The sequence below is a fragment of the Dermochelys coriacea genome, chromosome 5, assembly GCF_009764565.3.
Source record: "Dermochelys coriacea isolate rDerCor1 chromosome 5, rDerCor1.pri.v4, whole genome shotgun sequence".
In the NCBI taxonomy this organism is placed as follows: Eukaryota; Metazoa; Chordata; order Testudines; family Dermochelyidae; genus Dermochelys; species Dermochelys coriacea.
This window is the reverse complement of record NC_050072.1, coordinates 18,367,983-18,394,480: the sequence shown is the minus strand read 5'-3', so window position 1 is coordinate 18,394,480 and position 26,498 is coordinate 18,367,983. Positions and strand designations below refer to the sequence as shown.

The window sequence follows — 26,498 nt, the reverse complement described above, 5'->3', positions numbered from 1 at the left end:
GGTGGTACCTGAGCTCAATGGTCCCATTCATTCACTTCATAGCAATTTTTAAGAAGGTGATAATTGAAATAATAAAGTGTGGGAACTGCTTAATGGCAGCAGAGCAACTTTCCCTCTGCCGATGCTTCAGTGGTTTACCTCCCTTGTAATCTTATTTTATTCTGTTTTTCCCTTCCCAGACCCATTGTCTTCCAAGCAATAGCTGGCTGAATAATGGAACATGCCAGCTTATGCACTAGTGCAAAATGGGGAAGGTCCCTGTTCAAGATTTGAGAGTTTCAGTTACTGCGTGAATTTCAGACTTAGTAGAAAGTCACCACTGACTTGCTCAAGGAAAATATGGCAGATCAAATGCATTTTTCCCACTTTGCAAAGAATGAAGAAAAAGGGAATAATGGAGTGTAAGAGTAACCCACTGTTCATGGTGTGTTACATGCCCCACACACCCATGCCTAGCCCACAGAAGATATTAGCCTGTTAAAGCTGACAGTTATGGTACTTGGCTCTTTAGATCAAACTCTAGAGGCTCATGCTTTTAGCTTTGGAGAGCCTGGTGGTGACCTTACAACAGTGGGGGCTTCTCTGAGACCCGAGTTGCTGTGGACCTCAGATTGTTGTATCAAGATTCCACTGTCCAAGAGAAATATGCAACTTGTTGTCCAGTGAAACTCATCCCTCTCTGTGCTGAGCCACAGAACATATGAATTTAATTCTCGGGGAAAGCTTCACCTTTCCTAGCACGCAGTTGCTAATGATCTTCCAAGGGTTCATTAACTCCAACACTAAAGTTTATGGGACAACTTTTCTCCTAAGCTTATGCAATTAAGTTTCCCAGTTCCTGCGGCGCTATATGGAATGGAGTAGTCACGTTCTAAGAATGCTCTTTACTGGGAAGGTGACCAGATAAGGGAGAAGTAGACATACAGTGTCTCAATCAAGGTTTAGAGGATGCAACAGAGGAGTCCACCACATACCAAGAGTAAGGAGTCCAAGGGAGCCAGCTCCCTTGAAAACAAAAATAGGTAAGAAGAAGGATCTCAAGCTTGAGCAGAGGGGCAACTGCAGGAGAAAACTATGTCAAGAAGGAGTGGGCATTCTTCTTAGAAGCACTGCTTCTTTGTAGAAGTCTTGGTCCTAATTCTCCATGGAATCTTGTGAAGTCATTTACACCTGTGCAAAGTGTAAAATACTTTTACTAAAAGTCATTTATCCCTGTTTAAAATACTACCTTCTAAGAGCTTTCCATTTATTTACATCAACGGCAGCATTCTGCACTGACTTTGCACATTTCTTAAGGACGACACTAGGTTCAAGGCAGTGGAGAATCAGGTTCCTTACATCCAAAAAAATCAACAAGAGGCTGATTAGCTGCCAGATATTGCTAATGGCCCCAAGAGGACTCAGTTCACAGATAACTTGAGAACAGAACCCTCCAAGATTCTAGTAGTTCTGTCTGCAATGACTTAGGAATAGCTGTGAGCTTTGTGCCCATTTCTGTTGCCAGCACATGGAACCTTTGGAACTGGAAATTAGACAATATATCAGCTACATGATTATTCTTTGTTGGTACATAACTGGCACTGAAAAGTATTCTATGACTATTTTCCATGGCATAAATGTCTTGACTAGGTATGAGACTGATTTTGATTAAGGGGGTTGTTTATTCTCAGTCTTGAGTACTGGTTTATTATCTAAATGAAATACCACTTTTTATCCTTCAGACTTGACCCCCAAGTTGCACCTTTATACAAGACAGAAACATTGGAGAACATATAATCTCTTGTAATTCCCAGTTTGACACAGACTGTTGACTGCTGTGTAGTACACCACGATTCTCAGCAAAGGAGAGGACAAAAGAGGAAATTAGACAAAATAAAGCTACCACTCCATTTCCAAAACCAAATCTGAATCAAATGTTTTTGAAAGTTCTGACATATTTCGCTGACTCCGTTTTAATATTCATTTTCCTTTTTGTGCCTCTGAACTAACTTCTGCTCTGAATGAAAACCGAAAGTAATGGAACGCTCATAAAAAACTCCTTTTGGGAAGGTTTGCAAGCAAGTTTTGCAAACACAAGAAGTTGAACTATCTCAGGCATACAAATGTTTGCCTCAGCTAGAAGGCAGTGTAGTCTGGTGGTGAGTGAAAGGAGTTTGGAGTCAATACTGCAGGGTTGTTTCTGCCCCACTCTGCCTCTTGGTCATTGTGTAATCTCAGGGGAACCATTCAACCTTTGTGCCTCATTTTACCCCTATGTACAAAGGGGATAATAGTAATACTCAGTTTTGTAACAATGCTTTGAGATCCTGGGGTTTGATGCATTGTATTACTATTATCCAAACCTAAAGGATAGCTCCTAGCCTTTTATCACTATAATTAATTCCAAAATCCCAGAATATTATAACATGTAGCTCAAGCAAATAGGTACATCCACTTGGACTGAAACATTCACTCTGTATTTCTTATGTTTAAAGGAGATCCTCTGAACCATCAAACTTAGGTGTTAGGTTAGATGAGTGACTTAAAATAGAGAGATTTTGGCAATGTGTCTGATAATTTCTTTACAAACGATCTTTTCCAAAGCCTGCACAGGTATAACAGATGCCTTCAGCATAAAATCTCTATGATTCAAGATATCCAAGAAGAAATGTCACTGGCTATTTTACAACTATCAACTCAAGGTCCATTTCGAAGGGTCGGTATAATCATCATCATCTGTCTTCTGTTAATGAGATTCTTAGGTATTGATAATTCTTTTAGATGGTACAATGCTTTCTTGATATCATCATTCTTAGCTGGATCTATAAATGCAATATATAGATATAGCGTACTTTCCTTATAAACAGCTTGAATCGAACCTGTCCATTTGAAGGATATTCAGAAGTCTATGGGCAAGGAATTATCAAAATAATATTAGACACTGAACCACATACCTAACAATTCAAAGTCCTTGGGGGACACTGGCAGTTGTCAAAACATTAATTCAATATTTTTTGAATGTTGATGCCGAGTTGTCTAATGATACAGCACTCAGTTATAGTTAGAGGAAGCCATTATCTGATGTGCCTTCCAGATATGATACATGACAGATGTAACATGTATTTTTCCATACTCCCTTTTTGGCACCAGGCCATTGGCAAAACAGTTAGAATTTGGACAAGAGAAATTATATTTCTAAGATCAATATATTAAATGTTCTTGTTAAAAATGCTTCAGTTTTCATTCAATGCGTTATATAATTAAGTGACTTGGCTTTTTAGTTAAATTGCACCATAATCTTGGAGGACATGTGTGCATGGGTGACAATGAGGTACTAACTAAATAGATTTAGAAAATACACTTAAAAAGCTAAAGCTAAAGAAATTAAACCCATATAAATAGCTAGAAAACTCATTAACAGATTTAGAACAAAATATTTGAAACACGGTATAATAATGCCATCCTGCTACTGAAACTTTTTCAGTGGCATAAGTGCAAAGAATATTTACCAAGAGAATGACCCACAAATGGTGGATAGTGTAAAGTGAGAAACAAAAGATATGTTGACTTACAGACTATCAGCAAATTTCTCCTTTTTAAAGGTTAAGCTCAATGGTCATTGCTGTTCTTCCCCATAAGTAATAGGTTTAAAGGTTAAAGAGCTCCTGTGTTGCAGTCCTCTTCATAAGCAATATATTTAAAGGTTAAACACATATCCTAGAGGTCTCCTCTCTAAATAGCGGTGACAATCATTATTTTCACTTTTTTGTGTTTTTAAATATTCACTTGACTATTTTACAATACATTTTATATTTGCCCCTGGATCTCATTAAAGTTTATTCATGTCATCATGGGTCAAAAATCTGCTGAATATTTTGAATGTTTTCAAAAATTAGTTCCCATTTTATTTTATTTTATTTTTACCACTGATTGTTCTTCATTTTGCAAGACTGGAGAAAACATTTTATCTTTCCTCCAGTCTCAGTTTTAAAAAAAGCAGCTCACCTTTAGAACTTGTTTCTATTAAGAACATTACTTTGCATTTATGTAGCTTTTCCTAGCTTGTCAGTGTTTTAGAAACAACAGTTAATTAAATGAGTCAGACACACACCACAGCAACCTCTGTGCTAAGTTCCAGCCTAACTAGCCACCCAAACATTCCTACATCCTTTGATATAAAAATGCCATATTGTAGAAGTACAGGACAACATTTTCAACCGGGGTGACTAAAGCTAATCACTTAAATTAGTGACTTGATTTGCAACAGTAATGAGCTCCCACAAGCTTCCACTGACTTGAATGCCTTAGACAAGCCCTCCTACTGGAGTCACAGCTCATATAGGCAAAATATATACCAGTTACAAAATAAGCTATACTGGCAAAGGGACCTTTTCCCCCGCCAGCATTATTATATTTACACTGGTACTTTTGCTGGCATAGCTATGTTGGTTAGGAGTGTGATTTTTTTTTTTTACATTCCTAACCAACACAGCTGTCCCACCAGACCTCGACTTGACCAGCCACAAAATGGGGATAACTGCTGCTTAGGGTAGCTACCTGACAAAGGTGATGTGACTGAATTCTAATTAGTTCCTGATCCTAAGACCCTCCACTCCCTCTCAAGTCAATGTAAGTGAAAGGCAGTCAGCATCTGGCAGGTTCAGGCCTTAATAGATGGTCAGTGCTTTATGATCCTCAGATGAAATAAGTGTGCAGTGTAAGTGCAAGGAATTATCATAATTGCTTAATACTCTACTGCAGTGATCCCCCAACTTTTCAGTCATGCCCCCACTTACCCGTACCGTGCCCCACTCCCCCGGGAGCCTGGGCAGAATGGGGGGGGCAGTGGGGCAGGACAGGGGAGGATGAGCCGTGCTTGAGGCAGGACAGGAGAGCCACTGGTACCCCTCTCACTGGAGTTGTCCCTCAGTGCTCCTCAAGGCTCCAGCAGCCGCTGCTTCTGCTGCTGCTCTTCCCACCCCCTGGTGGCGGAGGCCAGTTACTGCGGGTAACTGGACTTTTAGTGTGTGGGCAGCTGGGACTGGTTCCAGAACAGAACTGCGAGCAGAGCTGGGCTGGGTGGTGCTCTCTCTCTGCCCCCTCCCGGCAGACGTTTAAAAACCCATTCTGATATTTCGAACTATCTGTATTGTAGGGTGTTTTTTGTTAGTTTGTTTGTTTTTACATAGTGCCCATCACCCTAAGGGCTTTTTTTCATGACAAAATGTTATCCTGATTGAACATGGTTAAGAATCAAGTTAGCAGATATGATGCTGACTACAATTTGTCCTTCCCTAGGTTGATCAAAGTCAGGCTCAATATTGCACCAGATAACCATCATGGAACCATTACGTCCTCAGGTTTAATCATGATTAGCTGGCACACTGCTGAATGTGATTTGCTCAGGGCTACCCTGACTACAAAGTCATGCTCAAAATCATATTAACTAACTTGATTCTTGATAATTGTATTCAAACACATGAAAATTTTGCAGTGTTGACCAGCGCTCAGTCATATGAGTTCGAAGCAAATCATCAAGCCACAACCCACTAATATATGGCTGGTGGTGAAAGTAGAGTAATTTGCTAAAGGCAGTTGACCTGATTCTCCACTATTTTGCCCCTTATGTAACCATTTAAACCTTTGCAAACTAAGGACAAAGTGACTGTAAGATGCTATCACCAGTTTATGTAGATATTTCAGATTTTGTAGCATTTCACTTCATCTTTGCCCTTTGCCAAATGACCGCACCAGGCACAAAGCAGGGGAGAGTGGGACTCATTGAGTGTTAAGTGTTATAATTATTACTACTGTAAAGTAAAAGAGAATATTCAACACTTCTGCAAATAAAACATTCAAAAGGATATTCCATTATCATTGTCTGTTTATGCCAGCCATTGTCTCCTTCAGCATGGCTGCAACAAGAATCTTATGCTTGTCTTAACTTAAATTGATGAGGATGATCATATTGAAGAACATTCTTCTGAAATTTTCATATACAGTTAAACAACTTATATCTTTTCACACTTTATTAACTGTGTGAATTTTATTTGGGGTTTAGCTGATTGCCATATTTGGGGTCGGGAAGGAATTTTCCTCCAGGGCAGATTGGAGAGGCCCTGGAGGTTTTTCGCCTTCCTCTGTAGCATGGGGCATGGTTGACTTGAGGGAGGCTTCTCTGCTCCTTGAAGTCTTTGAACCATGATTTAAGGACTTCAATAGCTCAGACATGGGTGAGGTTTTTCATAGGAGTGGGTGGGTGAGATTCTGTGGCCTGCGCTGTGCAGGAGGTCGGACTAGATGATCAGAATGGTCCCTTCTGAGCTTAGTATCTATGAATCTATGAATCTGCAAACAGAGTACTTATTACCATAAGTAGCCCCGGTGAAGTCACACTATGCCTTCGTGATAATAAGTCTTTGATGGATCATTTGTGGGTCTTACTATTGTAAATACTACACCCTAACCATGGCTGAGTCTGATTCTGCTCTCAATTACATCAGTATAAAACTGGCATAACATTGAGTTTCTTCTGATTTATATCGGAATAAGAGAAGAATCAGGCCTGTTACCTTTTATCTCATCTTTGATTAGGAGGAATTATTACATTCCCGGTTCTAAGACCCTGAACTATATTGTGCAGTGCCTTACTTCACAAGCAGTCCCAGTCACTTAAGTGGAACTCATGGATGATAATTATTCATAGTAATATTGTAGAGACTAGGAAACCCAGTCATAGGCCAGGACCCCCCTTGTGCTAGGTGCTGTATAACCAGAGAACAAAAAGACAATCCCTGCCCCAAAGAGCTTACAATCTAAGTAAAAAGCAAGAGACAACAGATGGCTACAGACAGACTGATGGGGGAGTAAAAGGGGAAAATGAGACAATACTGGTGAACATAATAGGCAGTGGTCTCAGCACACCAGCTTATTGTTAATTTTTTTGTAGGCATCACAGCAAAGGAGAATTTTAAGGAGGGATTTGAAAGAGAAGAATGGGAAACATGCTTCTATGTTTGCTGTTCAAATCCTTGATGCTCCTCTCATACAGGTCTTTTGAAGTACCACACAGATAATGTAGACACTGAAATATAATACAACTACTACATACTTTAGTGGCTTTAAAACTGCCAATATGCTAACAGGCATCAAAGTTTCTGTGCATCAGAGAAAAATTCAAAGACCGTATTGTATTAAAAAAAGCTCCATTATAACAAAAATCAAAACAAACAAACCAAAAACAGACTGAAGTATTTCCCTTCACATAGAAGAGCTCTGTTCAGACTAAATTCCTTTCCATTTTAAAAACAAAATAGGAAAAATATCAACTTAATGGCTATTGCCTCTCAGCTAAAATAGCAGCTGGTCTGTCAAAGAAATCAGACTGGAATTCTGAAGTGTTTAGATCCAAGACAGGTCTCTTTCTCTCTCGAAAGGAAGAATTTTGTATAATTTTTACCCAGAGCTAGAGTTATGTAAATAATTTCACACATATCCTCTCCCACAAGAATAACTAAACACAGTTTTATACCAAGTAACTTGCTTTTAAATTAACTTTCTTGGCACATGGCACATTTGTGTAGGTGGCTCATCCTTCTGAAGTCACATTATGAATGGCCACAGGTTTTGTTTTCTTCTCCAAGATTTCCAATTTTGTCAGTAAATATGAAAAAGCACAGAGTTGTATATAACTTTATGGTCAAACACTGTTCTAGGATGCATGCTAGCTCCCACTGACTAAAGAAAGAGCTGCCTGTGCAGCTCTGAGAGCTGAATTTGAGCCCTTGTAGAAGTTAAACTGAAGGAAATACACACACAAACATAAAAATGCTTATTTTTTGTAACGCTGGGATACCACAATGGAACATGCATTAGTAGAAAAAGAAGATTTAGAACAGTCAAGTATTATGTGTAAAGAAGTTATGAAATAAAATTTCATTGTAAGGTAGACTTTTGGCCACTTAAAAGAAACACAGGCAGTTGTGATTATGGCTACTGATTGGCTATGAATTGCCACACACAGCTCATGTAGTCTCCGATAAGACATTCTATGATTTTTGTTACTCTGTCTTCTAATAACCCTCAGCCATTTGCTTATCTCATCCCCCTGTAATATCTTGTATTTTAGACTGAAAACTATTTAGGGGCAGGGACTGTTTTTTACTATTCAGTACCTAGCAAAATGGAGCCCTGATCTGACTGAAGCCTCTCAGCACAACCACAATATAAATGTTAATAATAATAATACTCCAAAAATCTTCTATATAATTAAATTTTTATATCTCCCACCACTGAGGAAAAATATTATGAAGCCAGAAATCTTATTAAACTCAGCATGAAGTTTAAACAGGTATGGGAAGTATTGAAGTAGGTTATTTTATTAGACAAGGTTGCATTATGAAGCATAGCTACCCTGTGCAATATTTAAATACAATTTGGGAACTATGCGGGAATAAAGTTTAGCTACTTTTTTTTTAATTTAATCAATTTGTGAAGTGGAAGTGTTTAACTGAACTAATTCTTAGTGTCTACTTTCAGGTTAGAAGAAAAGAAAGAATGATCAGGATAAAAGCTTATAGAGCGTAGAAGTGTTATATTTTAGATCGTTGCAAAACCGAAAAGATAAGAGAAAAACATTACAAAACTCATCCAGACTTTCACAAGACTGGTAAATAATTGTAAAGTTCAATGTGAAATTGGGAGTTAAATTATGTCTTGGCAACAAATGCCACAAGAATCATATTTCTTAGCTATGAACAAAGGCATTTTAAACACAGTCCATGAAGCCAGTTCTTCTGCTTGATTAACTTTGTTTCTCTAGATTTAGTGAATTTACTTTTCTTTTTACTGTATTAAGATTGTTCTTCAAAAAACAACCCACATTTAGAAATCTATTCTAGCTTTTTCAAACAGTGCTCCTGTGTAGATATACTTGTCTACCAATGTACTTTCTATAGGTTGAGGGCTTTAATGATGGACAAACATGAAATGTTTCAGAAATTCATTTTGGGATCAATAAGCACTCAGAAGTTGAGATGTACACTCCTGGAATCACTCTTTTTGAAATGGATTGCTCATCAGTGGTGCCATATTGATAGCTCTAGGAAGCAGAAATTCCCTATTAACAGAAGAACACTTCAGGGACTATCCACAGAATGCATCCGATGAAGTGAGCTGTAGCTCACGAAAGCTTATGCTCAAATAAATTTGTTAGTCTCTAAGGTGCCACAAGTACTCCTTTTCTTTATCCACAGAATATTTCCCACACTTCCCTGCCAATGTGCATCAATCTTGACATAGTGGGAGGGCAGTTCAGATTCCATATCCAGCATTCAATCCTTTGCCTTCAGTCTTTTCAGATTGCCAAAAAGTGTGCACGTTACCGGCCATTTGGTTCTGTGATATCGAAACTTGGCCACCGTGAAAAGAACTGGGATAAATTTGTTTTGCATGGGCTACAGCATAGCAGTCCTGTAGGCAATGATTCAGCAAAGCACTTAAGCATGTGCATTAAGCCATCCCCATTTAACAGAGCATTTAAATATGTATTTTAACATCCCATTGAAGCTTTATGCTTAAATGCTTTGCGAATCAGAACTAGAGTAGCACCTTCTGATTATGACAGATATAGAAAACCTAGAGATAAAAGGCTCTATCCTTTAGCAATAGAAACATAAATATCATGACTAGGGAACAAACAAAAATAACTTTAAAATGGACTTAGTCCATCCCCATTACTGAGTAGCATTATTTCCTACAGAATATTTTCCTATTTTTGTTTTAAATGTCTTAACACTGAATGATCTCTACATAAGGTCACCAAAGATTACCAGTTGCTGTGTGACATGTGTCTTGAGAATAAGTCAAAGATCCACACAAAGGTTTGGAATGAGATATTTCTATACAGCACTGCCCATGGGTACTATATGTAGAAGGGTTTAAAAAGTGGAGAGTAGCACTTTTTTAAAAATACAAATTTGCATTCAAGAAAACAAGAGATGGAAAACGGAAATCAGCATGACTGAAATTTAAGTTCATAATTAACATGAGATTGTAGAAGTGTTTCCAAAGCAATAAGTTCATCCTTATTAAGGAGCTTTTGAATTAACTTGTTGCTTAAGTGTCACTGGTGCAAAAGGAAATGTCTGAAGGGTATGTTCCATTAGATCACCTGTAAATACAGATTTCACATATGGACACTTTTCCATTAAGTCTGATGGCTGCTGAAATTGATAAAGTATGTGTGCACATTTCTTTGAGTGCCCTGAAGTGTCAACTTGAGGGTCTAAATGGACTTCCTATTCCAATGAGTTACCAAAGTAAAATTTATGTTGCTCCAATAAAACAGGGAAAAAGAACCTTCCAAACACACAGCATAATAAAATAGGTTTCAGAGTAGCAGCCATGTTAGTCGGTATTCGCAAAAAGAAAAGGAGTATTTGTGGCACCTTAGAGACTAACAAATTTATTTGAGCATAAGCTTTCGTGAGCTACATGCATCCGATGAAGTGAGCTGTAGCTCACGAAAGCTTATGCTCAAATAAATTTGTTAGTCTCTAAGGTGCCACAAGTACTCCTTTTCTTTTTTCATAATAAAATAGTACATTGCTATTTATATAATATAATGCTAACAAAATTAATAACAAACATATGAAATATCAAATGGAAGAGACAGTATTAACCAACTTCAACAAAAGGTACGACTACACTGCAATCAGTGGCATGACTGCAGCACACATAAATCTGAGCTAGCTTTGATCTAACAAGCTCAAATATCAACAACGTAAGTGAAGTAAGGGCAATGAGGGGTAGCAGCACAGGCTTTATAAGTGCACCAGGGACCCTGGGTACGAATTCATGTGACCAACCAGTGCTGGAACTTCACTGCTATTTTTAATTGAGCTAGCTAGATCAAAGCTAGCTCAAGTATGTCTACACATGCTGCAATCACACCTCTGAGTGAAGTGTAGACAAACCCTAAAGACTTGCCTACACAGCAAGTTACTGCACGGCAAACTGGTGCACAATAACTGGCCATGTAGCCAAGCCTTTAGTGATCTCTTGGATTTAATTGACATTTGTGCCATTATGGAGGAAAAGATGTCAACAAATATATTCATAAAATTAGCAAGATGGAAATAGTCATACACAGGACATAGAAACACCGCAAGCCGTGTATGTTGAACATAATTTCCTGGTGAGAGATTTTTCAAAGGGCAAGTTTGCCTGTCTTCTAAGTGATTGTTTCCTTTGGTGATCATTTATGATTTGGGATTACCTTTCAATTGTTCACCTCAGCTGCACTGACAGTGCTGTTGGCTGAATCCTGAATGAAAAAATCACTACTTAAGATGTTTTACAGATACCTTTCTCCCCTTGCCTCCACCATATTTTTTCTGTATTGGATTAACTCTGTTGCTCAGTTACAACTTCTCAGTTGACAATCTTAAAATATCTGAGCAAGAGCTGAGTTTTGTAAAATTGATCAGTGATTTTATTCACTGCCTGTGGGTCTCTTTTGTCTTAGTAAACTAGCATGGCTTCTTATTGTGATTTCTATAGGGGCATGTACAGTGATTGTTTTTATGAGTTAATAAGTGGTTGGCATCAGCTGGTATTAATTCTTGTGTGAAGATCAATTTAACCCTCAGGAAATTAATGTAAGTCAGTCTAATATGTGCTAACATCTAATGTCCATGTTGAAAGGATAAGATTAAAGAACACCCATTAGGAGATGGTTGAAATTCTGAATTTCTGTCCTGAAGGAAATTCCAGGATTTCAAAATGGGTATCATCTCCAACCACTTAGTAAAGGCGAAATGTCAATTTTTTTCATGGAACAAACTATGCCAATATTTCATTTTGACCTCATCCAAACATTTGGATTCAATAAGATGGAAATGTTCCATTTCCACTTTATTATTTTGACATCTGTGTTATTTTCATATAATATAAAAGTAGAAACAATAAAATCCAATTAAACTTTACCAAAGCAAAACATTTAGATTTTATTAAAATGAAACATTTTGATAATTTCCAGAAAAAAATAGACAAAAATCAATGTTCCCATTAAATATTTCAATTTTATCTGATCAGTATTTTTTTGATGGGAAACTGTTCTGCTGGCAAATTTTTGACCAGTTCTGGCTCCTCATGTACAGTGGAATTTCATACCACTAGGACAAAACTCATCTGTTCAGGTGACAGAGTTTTTCCCAAAGGCTGTTTCCAGACTGTGGAACAAACTCCAACCGAAGCTGAGAACCATCACAAACATCACGCCCCTCTGCTCAAAGTGCAAGACACACTTCTTTGACCTGCCTTTTCTAATACAATCACATAGCAGCAGATAATACATATTTATTAGGACTGTCGATTAATCGCAGTTAACTCACGCTATTAATTCAAAAAATTATTCAGGATTAAAAAAACTAATTGTGATTAATTGCAGTTTAAATCACACTGTTAAACATTAGAATACCAATTGAAATTTATTAAATATTTTGGTTTTTTTTCTACATTTTCATATATATTGTGTTGTAATTGAAATCAAAGTGTATATTATTTTTATTATAAATGTTTGCACTATAAAAATGATAAAAGAAATAGTAAAAAGAAAAGGAGTACTTGTGGCACCTTAGAGACTAACAAATTTATTTGAGCATAAGCTTTCGTGAGCTACAGCTCACTTCATCGGATGCATTCAGTGGAAAATACAGAGGGGAGATTGATATACACACACAGAGAACATGAAACAATGGGTTTTATCATACACACTGTAAGGAGAGTGATCACTTAAGATGAGCCATCACCAGCAGCAGGGGGGGGAGGGAGGAAAACCTTTCATGGTGACAAGCAAGGTAGGCCATTTCCAGCAGTTAACAAGAACATCTGAGGAACAGTGGGGAGTGGGGTGGGGGGGAGAAATAACATGGGGAAATAGTTTTACTTTGTGTAAATGATTCATCCATTCCCAGTCTCTATTCAAGCCTAAGTTAATTGTATCCAGTTTGCAAATTAATTCCAATTCCGCAGTCTCTCGTTGGAGTCTGTTTTTGAAGTTTTTTTGTTGAAGAATAGCCACCCTCAGGTCTGTAATCGAGTGACCAGAGAGATTGAAGTGTTCTCCAATTGGTTTTTGAATGTTATAATTCTTGACGTCTGATTTGTGTCCATTCATTCTTTTATGTAGAGACTGTCCAGTTTGACCAATGTACATGGCAGAGGGGATTGCTGGCACATGATGGCATATATCACATTGGTAGATGCGCAGGTGAACGAGCCTCTGATAGTGTGGCTGATGTGATTAGGCCCTATGATGGTGTCTCCTGAATAGATATGTGGGCAGAGGTGGCAACAGGCTTTGTTGCAAGGATAGATTCCTAAGTTAGTGGTTCTGTTGTGTGGTGTGTGGTTGCTGGTGAGTATTTGCTTCAGATTGGGGGGCTGTCTGTAAGCAAGGACTGGCCTGTCTCCCAAGATCTGTGAGAGTGATGGGGCATCCTTCAGGATAGGTTGTAGATCCTTGATGATGCGTTGGAGAGGTTTTAGTTGTGGGCTGAAGATGATGGCTAGTGGCGTTCTGTTCTTTTCTTTGTTGGGCTTTTCTACCACTTTCTACAAGCCATTACCCTCTGATCCCACTGAGAGTTACCAAAAGAAACTACAGCATTTGCTCAAGAAACTCCCTGAAAAAGCACAAGAACAAATCCGCACAGACACACCCCTAGAACCCCGACCTGGGGTATTCTATCTGCTACCCAAGATCCATAAACCTGGAAATCCTGGACGCCCCATCATCTCAGGCATTGGCACCCTGACAGCAGGATTGTCTGGCTATGTAGACTCCCTCCTCAGGCCCTACGTTACCAGCACTCCCAGCTATCTTCGAGACACCACTGACTTCCTGAGGAAACTACAGTCCATTGGTGATCTTCCTAAAAACACCATCCTAGCCACGATGGATGTAGAAGCCCTCTACACCAACATTCCACACAAAGATGGACTACAAGCCGTCAGGAACACTATCCCCGATAATGTCACAGCTAACCTGGTGGCTGACCTTTGTGACTTTGTCCTCACCCATAACTATTTCACATTTGGGGACAATGTATACCTTCAAATCAGCGGCACTGCGATGGGTACCCGCATGGCCCCACAGTATGTCAACATTTTTATGGCTGACTTAGAACAACACTTCCTCAGCTCTCGTCTCCTAATGCCCCTACTCTACTTGCGCTACATTGATGACATCTTCATCATCTGGACCCATGGAAAAGAAGCCCTTGAGGAATTCCACCATGATTTCAACAATTTCCATTTCACCATCAACCTCAGCCTGGACCAGTCCACACAAGAGATCCACTTCCTGGACACTACGGTGCTAATAAGCGATGGTCACATAAACACCACCCTATATCGGAAACCTACTGACCGCTATTCCTACCTACATGCCTCTAGCTTTCATCCAGATCATACCACACGATCCATTGTCTACAGCCAAGCTCTACGATATAACCGCATTTGCTCCAACCCCTCAGACCGAGACAAACACCTACAAGATCTATATCATGCATTCCTACAACTACAATACCCACCTGCTGAAGTGAAGAAACAGATTGACAGAGCCAGAAGAGTACCCAGAAGTCACCTACTACAGGACAGGCCCAACAAATAAAAGAACAGAACACCACTAGCCATCACCTACAGCCCCCAACTAAAACCTCTCCAATGCATCCTCAAGGATCTACAACCTATCCTGAAGGATGACCCATCACTCTCACAGATCTTAGGAGACAGGCCAGTCCTTGCTTACAGACATCCCCTCAATCTGAAGCAAATACTCACCAGCAACCACACACCACACAACAGAACCACTAACCTAGGAACCTATCCTTGCAACAAAGCTCGTTGCCACCTCTGCCCACATATCTATTCAGGAGACACCATCATAGGACCTAATCACATCAGCCACACTATCAGAGGCTCATTCACCTGTGCATCTACCAATGTGATATATGCCATCATGTGCCAGCAATGCCCCTCTGCCATGTACATTGGTCAAACTGGACAGTCTCTACGTAAAAGAATGAATGGACACAAATCAGATGTCAAGAATTATAACATTCAAAATCCAATTGGAGAACACTTCAATCTCTCTGGTCACGCGATTACAGACCTGAGGGTGGCTATTCTTCAACAAAAAAACTTCAAAAACAGACTCCAACGAGAGACTGCGGAATTGGAATTAATTTGCAAACTGGATACAATTAACTTAGGCTTGAATAGAGACTGGGAATGGATGAGTCATTACACAAAGTAAAACTATTTCCCCATGTTATTTCTCCCCCCCACCCCACCCCTCACTGTTCCTCAGATGTTCTTGTTAACTGCTGGAAATGGCCTACCTTGCTTGCCACCATGAAAGGTTTTCCTCCCTCCCCCCTGCTGCTGGTGATGGCTCATCTTAAGTGATCACTCTCCTTACAGTGTGTATGATAAAACCCATTGTTTCATGTTCTCTGTTTGTGTATATCAATCTCCCCTCTGTATTTTCCACCGAATGCATTCGATGAAGTGAGCTGTAGCTCACGAAAGCTTATGCTCAAATAAATTCGTTAGTTTCTAAGGTGCCACAAGTACTCCTTTTCTTTTTGCAAATACAGACTAACACAGCTGCTACTCTGAAACCTGTCAAAAGAAATAGTATTCTTCAATTCACCTCATACAAGTAATGTAGTACAATCTCTTTGTTATGAAAGTGCAATTTACAAATGTAGATTTTTTTTGTTACATATCTGCACTCAAAAAGAAAACAATGTAAAACTTCAGAGCCTACAAGTCCACTTAGTCCTACTTCTTGTTTAGCCAATTACTAAGACAAACAAGTTTGTTTACATTTACAGGAGATAATGCAGCTCTCTTCTTATTTACAATGTCACCAGAGAGTGAAAACAGGCATTTGCATAACACTTTTGTAGGTATTTACGTGCCAGATATGCTAAACATTTGTATGCCCCTTTGTGCTTCAGCCACCATTCCAGTGTACATGCTTCCATGCTGATGATGCTCATTAAAAAAAGTATGCATTAATTAAATTTGTGACTAAACTCCTTGGGGGAAAATTGCATGTCCCCTGCTCTATTTTACATGGATTCTGCCATATATTTCATGTTATAGCAGTCTCAGAAGATGACCCAGCACGTTGTTCATTTTAAGAATAGTTTCACTGTAGATTTGACAAAACACAAAAAAGGCACCAATCTGAGATTTCTAAAGATGACTACAAGGTTTAAAAAATCTGAAGTGCCTTCTAAATTCTGAAAAGAGCAACACTCCAATGTGGAAACTACAGAACCCAAACCACCAAGAAAGAAAATCAGCCTTCTTCTGGTGGGAATCTGACTCAGATAATGAAAATGAATATGCATCGGTCTGCACTGCTTTGGATTGTTATCAAGCAGAACCCGTCATCAGCATGGATGTATGTCCCCTAGAATGGTGGTTGAAACATGAAGGGGCATATGAATCTGTAGTGCATCTGGCACATGAATATCTTGCGACGCCGGCTACAACAGTGTGATGAGAATGCCTGTTTTCACTCTCATGTGACATTGTACACAAGAAGTGGGCAGCATTATCTCCTGCAAATGTAAACAAACTTGTTTGTCTGAGTGATTGGTTGAACAAGAAGTAGGACTGAGTGGACTTGCAGGCTCTAAAATTTTACATTGTTTTATTTTTTAAAGTAATGGGTGTTTTTTTTGTTAAATAATTCTACCTTTGTAAGTTCAACTTTCATGATAAAGAGATTACACTACAGTACTTGTATTAGGTGAATTGAAAGATACAATTTCTTTTGGGTTCTTTTACAATGCAAATACTGGTAATCAAAAATAAATATAAAGCAGGCACTTACACTTTGTATTCTGTGTTGTAATTGAAATCAATATATTTAAAAATGTAGAAAATATCCAAAAACATTTAAATTATATTCTATTATTGTTTAATTGCATGATTAATCATGATTTTTTTTAATTGCTTGACAGTTTGCAGATGACACTAAACTGGGAGGAGAGGTAGATACATTGGAGGGTAGGGATAGGATACAGAGGGACCTAGACAAATTAGAAGATTGGGCCAAAAGAAATCTGATGAGGTTCAACAAGGACAAGTGCAGAGTCCTGCACTTGAGATGGAAGAATCCCATGCAGTGCTACAGACTAGGGACCGAATGGCTAGGCAGCAGTTCTGCAGAAAAGGACCTAGGGGTTACAGTGGATGAGAAGCTGGATATAAGTCAACAGTGTGCCCTTATTGCCAAGAAGGCCAATGGCATTTTGGGATGTATAAGTAGAGGCATTGCCAGCAGATCGAGGGATGTGATCGTTCCCCTCTATTCGACATTGGTGAGGCCTCATCTGGAGTACTGTGTCCAGTTTTGGATCCCACATAACAAGAAGGATGTGGAAAAATTGGAAAATGTCCAGCGAAGGGCAACAAAAATGATTAGGGGACTGGAACACATGACTTATGAGGAGAGGCTGAGGGAACTGGGATTGTTTAGTCTGCGGAAGAGAAGAATGAGGGGGGATTTGATAGCTGCTTTCAACTACCTGAAAGGGAGTTCCAAAGAGGATGGATCGAGACTGTTCTCAATGGTAGCAGATGACAGAACAAGGAGTAATGGTCTCAAGTTGCAGTGGGGGAGGTTTAGGTTGGATACTAAGAAAAACTTTTTCATGAGGAGGGTGGTGAAGCACTGGAATGCATTACCTAGGGAGGTGGTGGAATCTCCTTCCTTAGAAGTTTTTAAGGTCAGGCTTGACAAAGCCCTGGTTGGGATGATTTAGTTGGGGATTGGTCCTGCTTTGAGCAGGGGGTTGGACTAGATGACCTCCTGAGGTCCCGTCCAACCCTGATATGCTATGATTCTATGACAGCCCTAATATTTATTTCAGAGAAGAAAACAACTGCCAAAGCACTAGACTACACACAAAATTTCCCCGTGGGGGTATGAGAAAGAAATGAACTTCACATGACAGATGTTAGACCCATTACTGACTGCACTACTGGAAAGTATTCAGATACTATGGTAATGAGGGTAATACAAGAATCTATTTAGAATAGAATGCTTACTTACATTTACAACCAGATATTGGTATTTCACACTGTGACAGGGCTCACAGTTATCCCACTCATGGCCCACCAGGCACTACTCACCATGCCTCAGGGTCAGATGCCACCTTTCGTGATGTCCAATGCAGTGGTGTATAGCTATTATGGCTATTATGGCTAATGGCTAATACATTTTTCAGTCCCACTCCTTCCAGAGTATTAATATTCACAAATAAAAGACAAACCAAGAAACCAAAATAGAGTCATCCAAAGAGTCTTTGGCAAGACCCTACCATATTTAGGTTCTGTCTTCAAACAATCAGTCCTTTGATCATTCTTGCAGGGCCTGGTCATTCCATCCACCAAGAGACTTGTACTACCAGCAAGCTGTCTCAGTCTCCTGGCTGGAACCAAGCTTCTCTCCTAGAGAGAGAAGTAGAGCTCTGCCCTCCTTCCTGTGCAGCCCCCAATTCAACTTGCTCTTCTCATTTTAACTTCTATCTCCACACCTGACATCTGCTGCAGGTGTAGCAGGGCAGGGCTAATTGAATCCACAGGTCCTCATTAACCTCCTCCTTGCCAGTGTGGGTCCTATATGCCTCATCAAACACAATGGTTTTTTAAATTATTTTTATTTCAGAAGCAATTTCTAGCACATTTGTTCAAAAACATTTACACTGCTTTCAGCAGTTTAGCTGTTTCTATCATAGAAGCAATCATTCAGATAAACTAGCTTGGCTAAAATTGGTTGCTTCTGACTGAATTGGAACCTATTTTTTCAATCTGCTAATTTTCAAGAACCACTATCTTGTGCACAGAATGATGTGTATGTGCAAAGGGGTAATTGTGCACAAAGGCATCGATACACCAATGAAGTCAACACAAGTTTTTCCACTGACTTCAAGGAGAACAGAATTGAACTCAAAGCATTCATTTTCTTATGTGAAAAATGGGTACTTATGAATTCTGGTAGCCCTTGTACACACACAATTACACTCTGTGGTCCACATTTTCAGCTGGTACAAATTGGTATAGCTCTAATGAAGTCAGAGCTATACTGTCTGTTTCCCACTGGCAAAAATCTAGCCCAGATTTGTGAGCACAGATGTTAAATATGTATGCCCTCTTTGCATCCACACATTCTACTGGCAAACCATAAACAGATGTACGTCACAGAAAAAATTAACTGTGTACTGAAAAGCTAAGGGGACAATAATAAATAGCTATTTACATTTTCAATTTTTTTTTAAATGGGAGTCAACTATGTGTTTTTGTTTGTTGAGACAGAATGAACAGAGTAAGACAGGGAATCAGGGAGTTCTGTTGAATGGCCCTTTGCAAGTCACTTAACAGTTTCCTTGTCTGTAAAATTTTAATAATTATCCTACTTTGTTAAAAGCTTTGAGATTGTGTAATAATAATAATACTTAGCATTTACAAAGTGCTAACAATGAAGCACATTCTTAAGCACATTAGCGCTAGAGGCTGAAGACTCGATTGTAAAGTAGTCTAGGATTTATTCCCCACTTTGCTACAGATCTATTGGGCATGTCTCCTAGCCTCTCTGTGCCTCAGTTCACCCAACTGTAAAATGTGAACAACATCTAAGTCACATAATTGTTGTGAGACTTGTTTTGCGATACAGCAAGTACTATTTGTAAATAAGGAGTTTCATTACATGTGTTGAGGAGAGCGACTACGTCACATTCTTCAGGAGAACAGAACTTTTCATGGTTTCCAGAACAAACTGAACTCCTTTGCTAGTAATAGGGAAACACTTTGAATGCAGGAGAGTCAGCACTGCGTCAAACTCCAGACTGCAAAATCAAGTGCCACAAGAATGATGCCTCATTAAGAGCATTGGAAGGAGCAATCCTCTCTTTGTTTGTTAGAATCAACAAGATTACAAAGTCTTATTTATCAGCAATGAATACACATTCTCATCAAGACTGTTACTGTAAGAAGTTTGTTGTCTTAATTAAACCAGCTCAGGTGGACACTTTGGCCTATGGAAAGGAAAGAAATATAATGCCCACCAAAATGACTGTCACAAAAAAGAAACAGGGATTTGGAACGGTCAGTTCAACTAATAAGGAAGGATAAAGAGATGAATGAAACACGCATTATGTGGATTTTAGAACATTTTCTCTTACATAAAATCTACACATAAATAGGGTGTGTATATACAGGATTACCAAATATACATATGAACTCTGACAATGAAATGGTGAATATATGGCAGACTTACCCTTGAATTAACCACTTCCAAGGAGACATTCTGAGGCATTGCACTTGGTACTAAAAGGAGAGAAAAAATTGAAAATATGTAATTAGTAGCAGAGTCATAAAAGGCTACGTCAAATCTCTCTTTTATTGGAAAGAACTGAGTATGGCTTTTCCACACACTTTATAATCTGTTCATAAATGTGTAGTTAATTCAGGTGGCACTTCAGAGGTCCCCTCGAGAGAAAAAAAAATAAATGCATCTATTTGTTTCGTCTCATTTTTGGTAGACCTTTTTTGTGAGCCCTTTAAACAGTTAGTCAGTAGATTTTCTGCAGTGATACCAAGTAGCTGATTTCAGTTACTTGTTTATTTCAGTTGATGTTTATAACAAGATCTTTCAGGTAATTGCTCTGTTGAGCACCAGGCTATTAGAATACATGCATTTCAGAATTCACACTGCATTAAGATAAATCCGTGCATGCTCTCCTAATTGGTAATAATTCTGAAGATCTCCCAGAAAATAAAAGAATTTGAAGTCTTTTTCTGATATTAGTAAAAAAATTCTTTTAAAATATACCATCTTGCTCTAAGTAATATATGTAACTGGGGAGACACTGTTTATTAATTTCACTATTAATTTTATTATGTCCACACTAGTAAACATACTTTAATTGTTAAATACAACTAATGCTTATTTAGCACCTCATCTTACAAGCTGCTGAGCACCCTCTTTCCAGCTGCTGATGCCCTTAGCTCCCTCAGAACGGAATCATCAGACCCCCAGAGGAGCAGGCCTTTAATTTGAAGAAATAACTGATTCAAGTTCCTATCTAGTTAAAATTAGAATTTCCTTCAAACATAAAATCTATTTTTATTAAACATCCCCAAAATAAAGCTTTTGTTCATCTAGGACTCATTTCTGCCATCCTCACCCACATTGAGTGATTCCATTGATATCAATGGAATAGTATTGGGGCTTCACCGTGAAGGTGGTAGAATAGGTCCTTATTAACTAAATGTTTACAGAACTGAGAATTGTCTCCTTGGTGCCTGTATAACTGAAGCAGATTTGTGTTACAGATCTGGCTGTGGGAGGAGGTTTTCATATATATTTTCTTCTAGCACACAGTCAATCTTCAACCAGTAGATTAACAGATGATATCTTCAAACATAAATTCTTGGTTTGTGATGCCTTTGCACATTTTGTCGCCTCCTGTCACACAGAGATCTATACCCATAATTCCCTCTGACCTGAGTATACAAAGAGAGTTCTGGATCACATGGTAAAATGGGCTCCCTTAAATTTGGACATTCATATTGATACAGCTAAATAACCATCATACATCTAGAAGCCAAGACTGTAGGTCACACATATACAATGGGTGGGGGTGGGGGAAGACTGTATTTTCATAGAAACATAAAAATGTAGAGCTGAAAGAGATCTTGAGATATCATCAAGTCCAATCCTCTGTACTGGACCAAATAAACATTGACTTTGAGTTAGAAAGTTGTTTCTGACATCAAACCAAAATTTCCCTTGATGCAGATTAAACCCATTACTTCTTGTCCTACCTACAGAAGATATGGAGAACAATTCTTCATAACAGTCCTTATCTTTTGAAAACTGTTTTTTTAAAAAAAACAGTGACTCAGCAAAGAACTTAGGGACCATAGTGAATAATCATCTGAACATGAGCTCACAGTGTGATGTTGTGGCTAACAGACCAAATATAATCTTTGGATGTATAAGAAGTAAAATATTTATTAGGAGTAGGGAGCTGTTAATACTATTGTATGTGACATTAGTGAAACCATTACTAGCATACTGTGTCCATTTGCATTGTCCACAATTTAAAAATGCTGTTGGCGAATTTGAAAAAGGTCAGAATAGAATTTCAAAAATGATTTGAGGTTTGGAAAACCTGCCTTACATTGAGAGACTAAAGAAGCTCAGTCTATTTAGCTTAAACAAAAAGAAAATTAAAAGGACACTTGATTGAGATCTAACACAATATAAATAAGGAGAAGATTTCTGATAGTAGAGTGATCTTTAATCTAGCAGACAAGGAGAAGCTGGAAGCCATTCACACTGGAAATAAGGCATATTTTTTTTACGGTGATGGTAATTAAGAATTGGAACAACTAACCGATGGGTCTGGTGGCATCTGGTGTTGGAAGAACAGGATCGTAATAGGGAATATAAATGATAGTTTCATGTATTACCCTAAACAGCTTTGGTCAAGAAACTGAGAACTTTCAAAAAAATTGTGAAAACCAGAGAGACCCACTTAAACCCACTGTACCTAATAGCCTAGTGGTTAGGCCACTCACTTGGGATGTTGGAGACTCCAGTTCAAGTCTCTACTTCAAATCAGGCCCAGCAGGTATTTGAACCTGGTTCCCTGACATCACAGATGAGTACTATTGTCTATTCTGGGATGGGTCTCTCACCAGGAATTCCATCTTAGACCTGAGGAAAGTTTATTCCATACAGCTACATTCTGAAAAAGTTTCAGTTTTGAGAAATCAAAAGAAATGTTGTTGAAAAATTTCTCACCAGCTCTAATTTCTATCAAAGTGTACCAAGAAACTCATGTTTTGGATGAATGGTGCAATGAAGTGTTTGACAATGATCTTTGAAACCTTTCCTCAATATATAGCACATCATAGGGGTCTGCTTTGGAAAGGATGATGAGCAATCAAGCATTTGAACGTAGCTTCAGGTTTCTTAAAGAGACAACTGAGTCTTTAGACTTTTCCCCAGTGCTATTGAGGTTTGGTGTGGTCTTAGGAGACATGTTCTCCAAGAAGTGTTTACAATTGAATTGATATTCTAGATTGTTAATGTCCGTTTTGTGCCTTTTGCATTAGGAGACACAGTATGAACCAATGATTAGGGCACTAGAATGCGAATCAGGAGACCTAGATTCTATTTTTAGCTCTGCTACTGATCTGGTGTGTGACCCTGGGGAAATCACCTCCTGCTCACTTCTCATCTTTTATCTGTCTTGTATATTTAGATTGTTAAACTCGATGGGACAGGGACTGTTCCATACTGTGTGTTTCTAGCAGTTCCTCATACAATGGAGCCCCAGTCTTGATTGGAGTCTTAGGCAGTACCATAATTCAAATACCAATACCAATAATATGTTGGTATACAAGGTTCAGTCCAGCTGCTTAATATCTAAGGAAGCTGTGGTTGTTCATCAGTTACTCCAGAGATTGTATTCATTACTTCATTTTGACAAATTTAGAGACAGAGAATCTATATCTGTAGGGCACTCTATAGTTCAAGCCAAAAAGAGAAGTAATTATGGTATTCCTGTGATATTACTGACCTGATCAGAAACAGTGAATAACTGATCTCACACAATAAAGCCTCTTCTCATGAGCTATTTTACAGAAGCAAGAATTCAGATAACATTTCTATATATAGTATATCAATATTTGTAGTACGATCATCATGATGATGTGTGAAGGAATTATACACTTCTAAAAACACCATGCTCGCAATCTACACAATGACCAGATTTTTTTCTTCTCCTCTCCTGCCCAAGAAGAAGCAGGAATGGTGAAGAATAATGATTGTTCCCCCCCCCATCTTCTGCTGAGGACAAGTAGGAGTGTTTGTCTGGTTGGTTTTCGCATAGCTCATTTGTGTATAAGCATTATGGTAAGGCTATGACAAAGATGGGTGGATCTTTCACTTTCTCTTGGTGATGGTGGTCAGCACTCACATTTGTGGGTGCTTAAGTAATCGAAAATATTTTGAGGTCCAATCTTCACTAATCCTGAAGTATTTTAAAATGTGGGATTTTAAAGGCAATCTGATCAGTGCCAAAGCAACTTGTGTCTCCTGAATTCAGGTGGGATGTCTCAGCCCATGCAGATCAAACTTGCATTTTTTAACTACCACATTAAACTTCAATGTTGTATATAATTTGCTCTCCATCATCACCTTAGGCCTTTTTTGTCATTCCTTTTCCAAGTATTACTGCTATTGATTGTCAGTTTCAAAAGATTTCTCACCCAAATGCATTAGCCAGCATTTCTCCAGGTTGACTATAATTGTTTTTCCTGTCTATGTTGATAACTTTTTCATTATTTCTCTGTCCTCACTGTGTGCAACACCTCCCAATTTGGTTTCATGTGCAAATTTAATTAATGTGCTGTTTATCCCTTCTTCCAGATCTTCAATCAACATGCTAAATAAATCCATAAATCCAGACTCAGTACCAATCTGAGTCACCTTCACAGGAACATTGCTGATTGTCTTTACCTTTGTTTACTGTACTTCAGCCAATGAGACAGTACTTATAACCAAGACAATGCGATTTAATATTTTAGGCAAAAAAAAATCTGTGGGTCACTGTATCAAATGCTTTACAACAGTCTAGAAAGATTACAATTGCTTTATTTCCTACTTCTACCAGTTTTGTATCTTGATCAACCAAAGCAATTGAATTTGTCTGGTGCAATTTGTTCTTTATAAACAGATGAGGCTTATTATCTATGGTTCCATTACGTTTGATTAATCATTGGACTATTATAATCTAGGTATTTAGAGACTTCTTCTTGCTCTTGATCAACCAATAACCTAAAGTTTAGTGAAATCAATGGGAATACACATCCATTAATGTCAGTGGTCTTTGGATCCAGACCCAAATCCTTACAATAGATTTTGTAACTCTTTCACATTGATACAATTTTAAAAGCACCAAGTGTCCTCTCCACAGGCAATTACTCTCTGCTTTGTTATTAAACTAAGCAGGTACACAAGCACAAAAAACTCCAGATTAACTCTTCCTCCATATTCAAAAACAAATGCTGCCAAGTGCAATTACACTTCAGATCATTAAGCATTGTCTCTTTGCCTTCCTTTGCTGCATCATCACATTTTCCAAAACATAGTACATTATATTTATTTTTGATGTGGCCAATTAAAAACAAACTAATATAACTTCAGATTATATGTAGCATGGGGCAGGGGTTGGGGTTGCTGGCAGGAGTCATGACTGGGAGTCATTCTGAATATGAATATGACACTTCTTATCATTCAATAAAAGAACACATCGTGTATCTGGAGGCTGGGATTAAGCAGTTTTCTTTTTTTAATCTATATTTAACTAACTTCCAAATGTAGGGCTAAATTCAGGCCTCATTTACACCTGTGCAATCACATTCAGAAATTTAAGACAATGGATTGTAGAGTTATGGGGAGGCAGAATGTTGCCTGAAAAATCTTCCTTACTAGCATTGGTGCATGCACCAGAATGAACACATTTTTACTTTCAAATCCCAGGCTACATTTGCAAATCTGGAGGTTACCCAAAAAATCATGTCGTATTTGTAAACTGAGAAGATCTGATATGGAATCTTTGAGAGACAATAAACTAACAACTCTACCCACCATTGCTACAGAATCACTCTTCAGAACTGAACAGAAGCTTGGATTCTTTTTTTGTAGTGCAGACCACACATCCTAATAGACAGATTGTGTTGTGTGCCACATGGATTGCAGTTATTTATTATTTGTATTTTTAAGTGCTGACAATATGCTCAGGGCTGTGCCAAACAGAAATAAAGCCAGGCCCTGCCTGGAAGAATTTATAATCTAAAATACAGACAGAGATGAGAGAACAACCTGGGAAATCAAGAGGATGGAATAATTCCCCCACTTTTCAGGGAACAGACTGGAAACATGTCCCTGCGGCCCACACCGTTTCTCGCTGCTCCCATTGGTTGGGAATGGTGAACCGCGGCCACTAGGAGCTACAGGCGGCATTGCAAATGTAAACAAACTGTCTGGCGGCCACTGTTTTAGAGATTATATAGGAAGGAACAGTGAGAGCAAGGATGGTCTAGTGCTAGGGGGCGCTAGCCTAAGACCTGGGATACCTGAGTTCAAGTCCCTGACCTGCCACAGAATGTCTGTGTGACCTGGGGGAAATCATTTGGCCATCTCTATATCTCAGTTACCCATCTGTAAAATGGGGATATTAGCACTTCCCTACCTCAGTGCAAGGTACTTAGATACTGTGGGGAGTAAAAGGGAGTCTGTATAAAAAACACAGAGAGGTCAGATAATATTCTTTACTTGGAGCTAACTATACCCAAGATAACTGGGGTTGAGCAGAACCCCAAGGAGTCCTAAAGCATGACACCTCTCACAGAGT

General features: G+C 38.7%; 1 protein-coding gene across 2 annotated transcripts in view; it reads right to left on the bottom strand.

Moving 5' to 3' along the window:
* The window catches only part of DCC (DCC netrin 1 receptor), a 975,841-nt gene that overhangs the window by 231,489 nt on the left and 717,854 nt on the right, over positions 1-26,498 (bottom strand). For both annotated transcript variants that reach the window (XM_038402401.2, XM_038402402.2), the window contains exon 12: positions 20,345-20,394. In XM_038402401.2, coding sequence (XP_038258329.1) covers positions 20,345-20,394 — 50 coding nt within the window. The remainder of the gene's footprint in view (positions 1-20,344; positions 20,395-26,498) is intronic.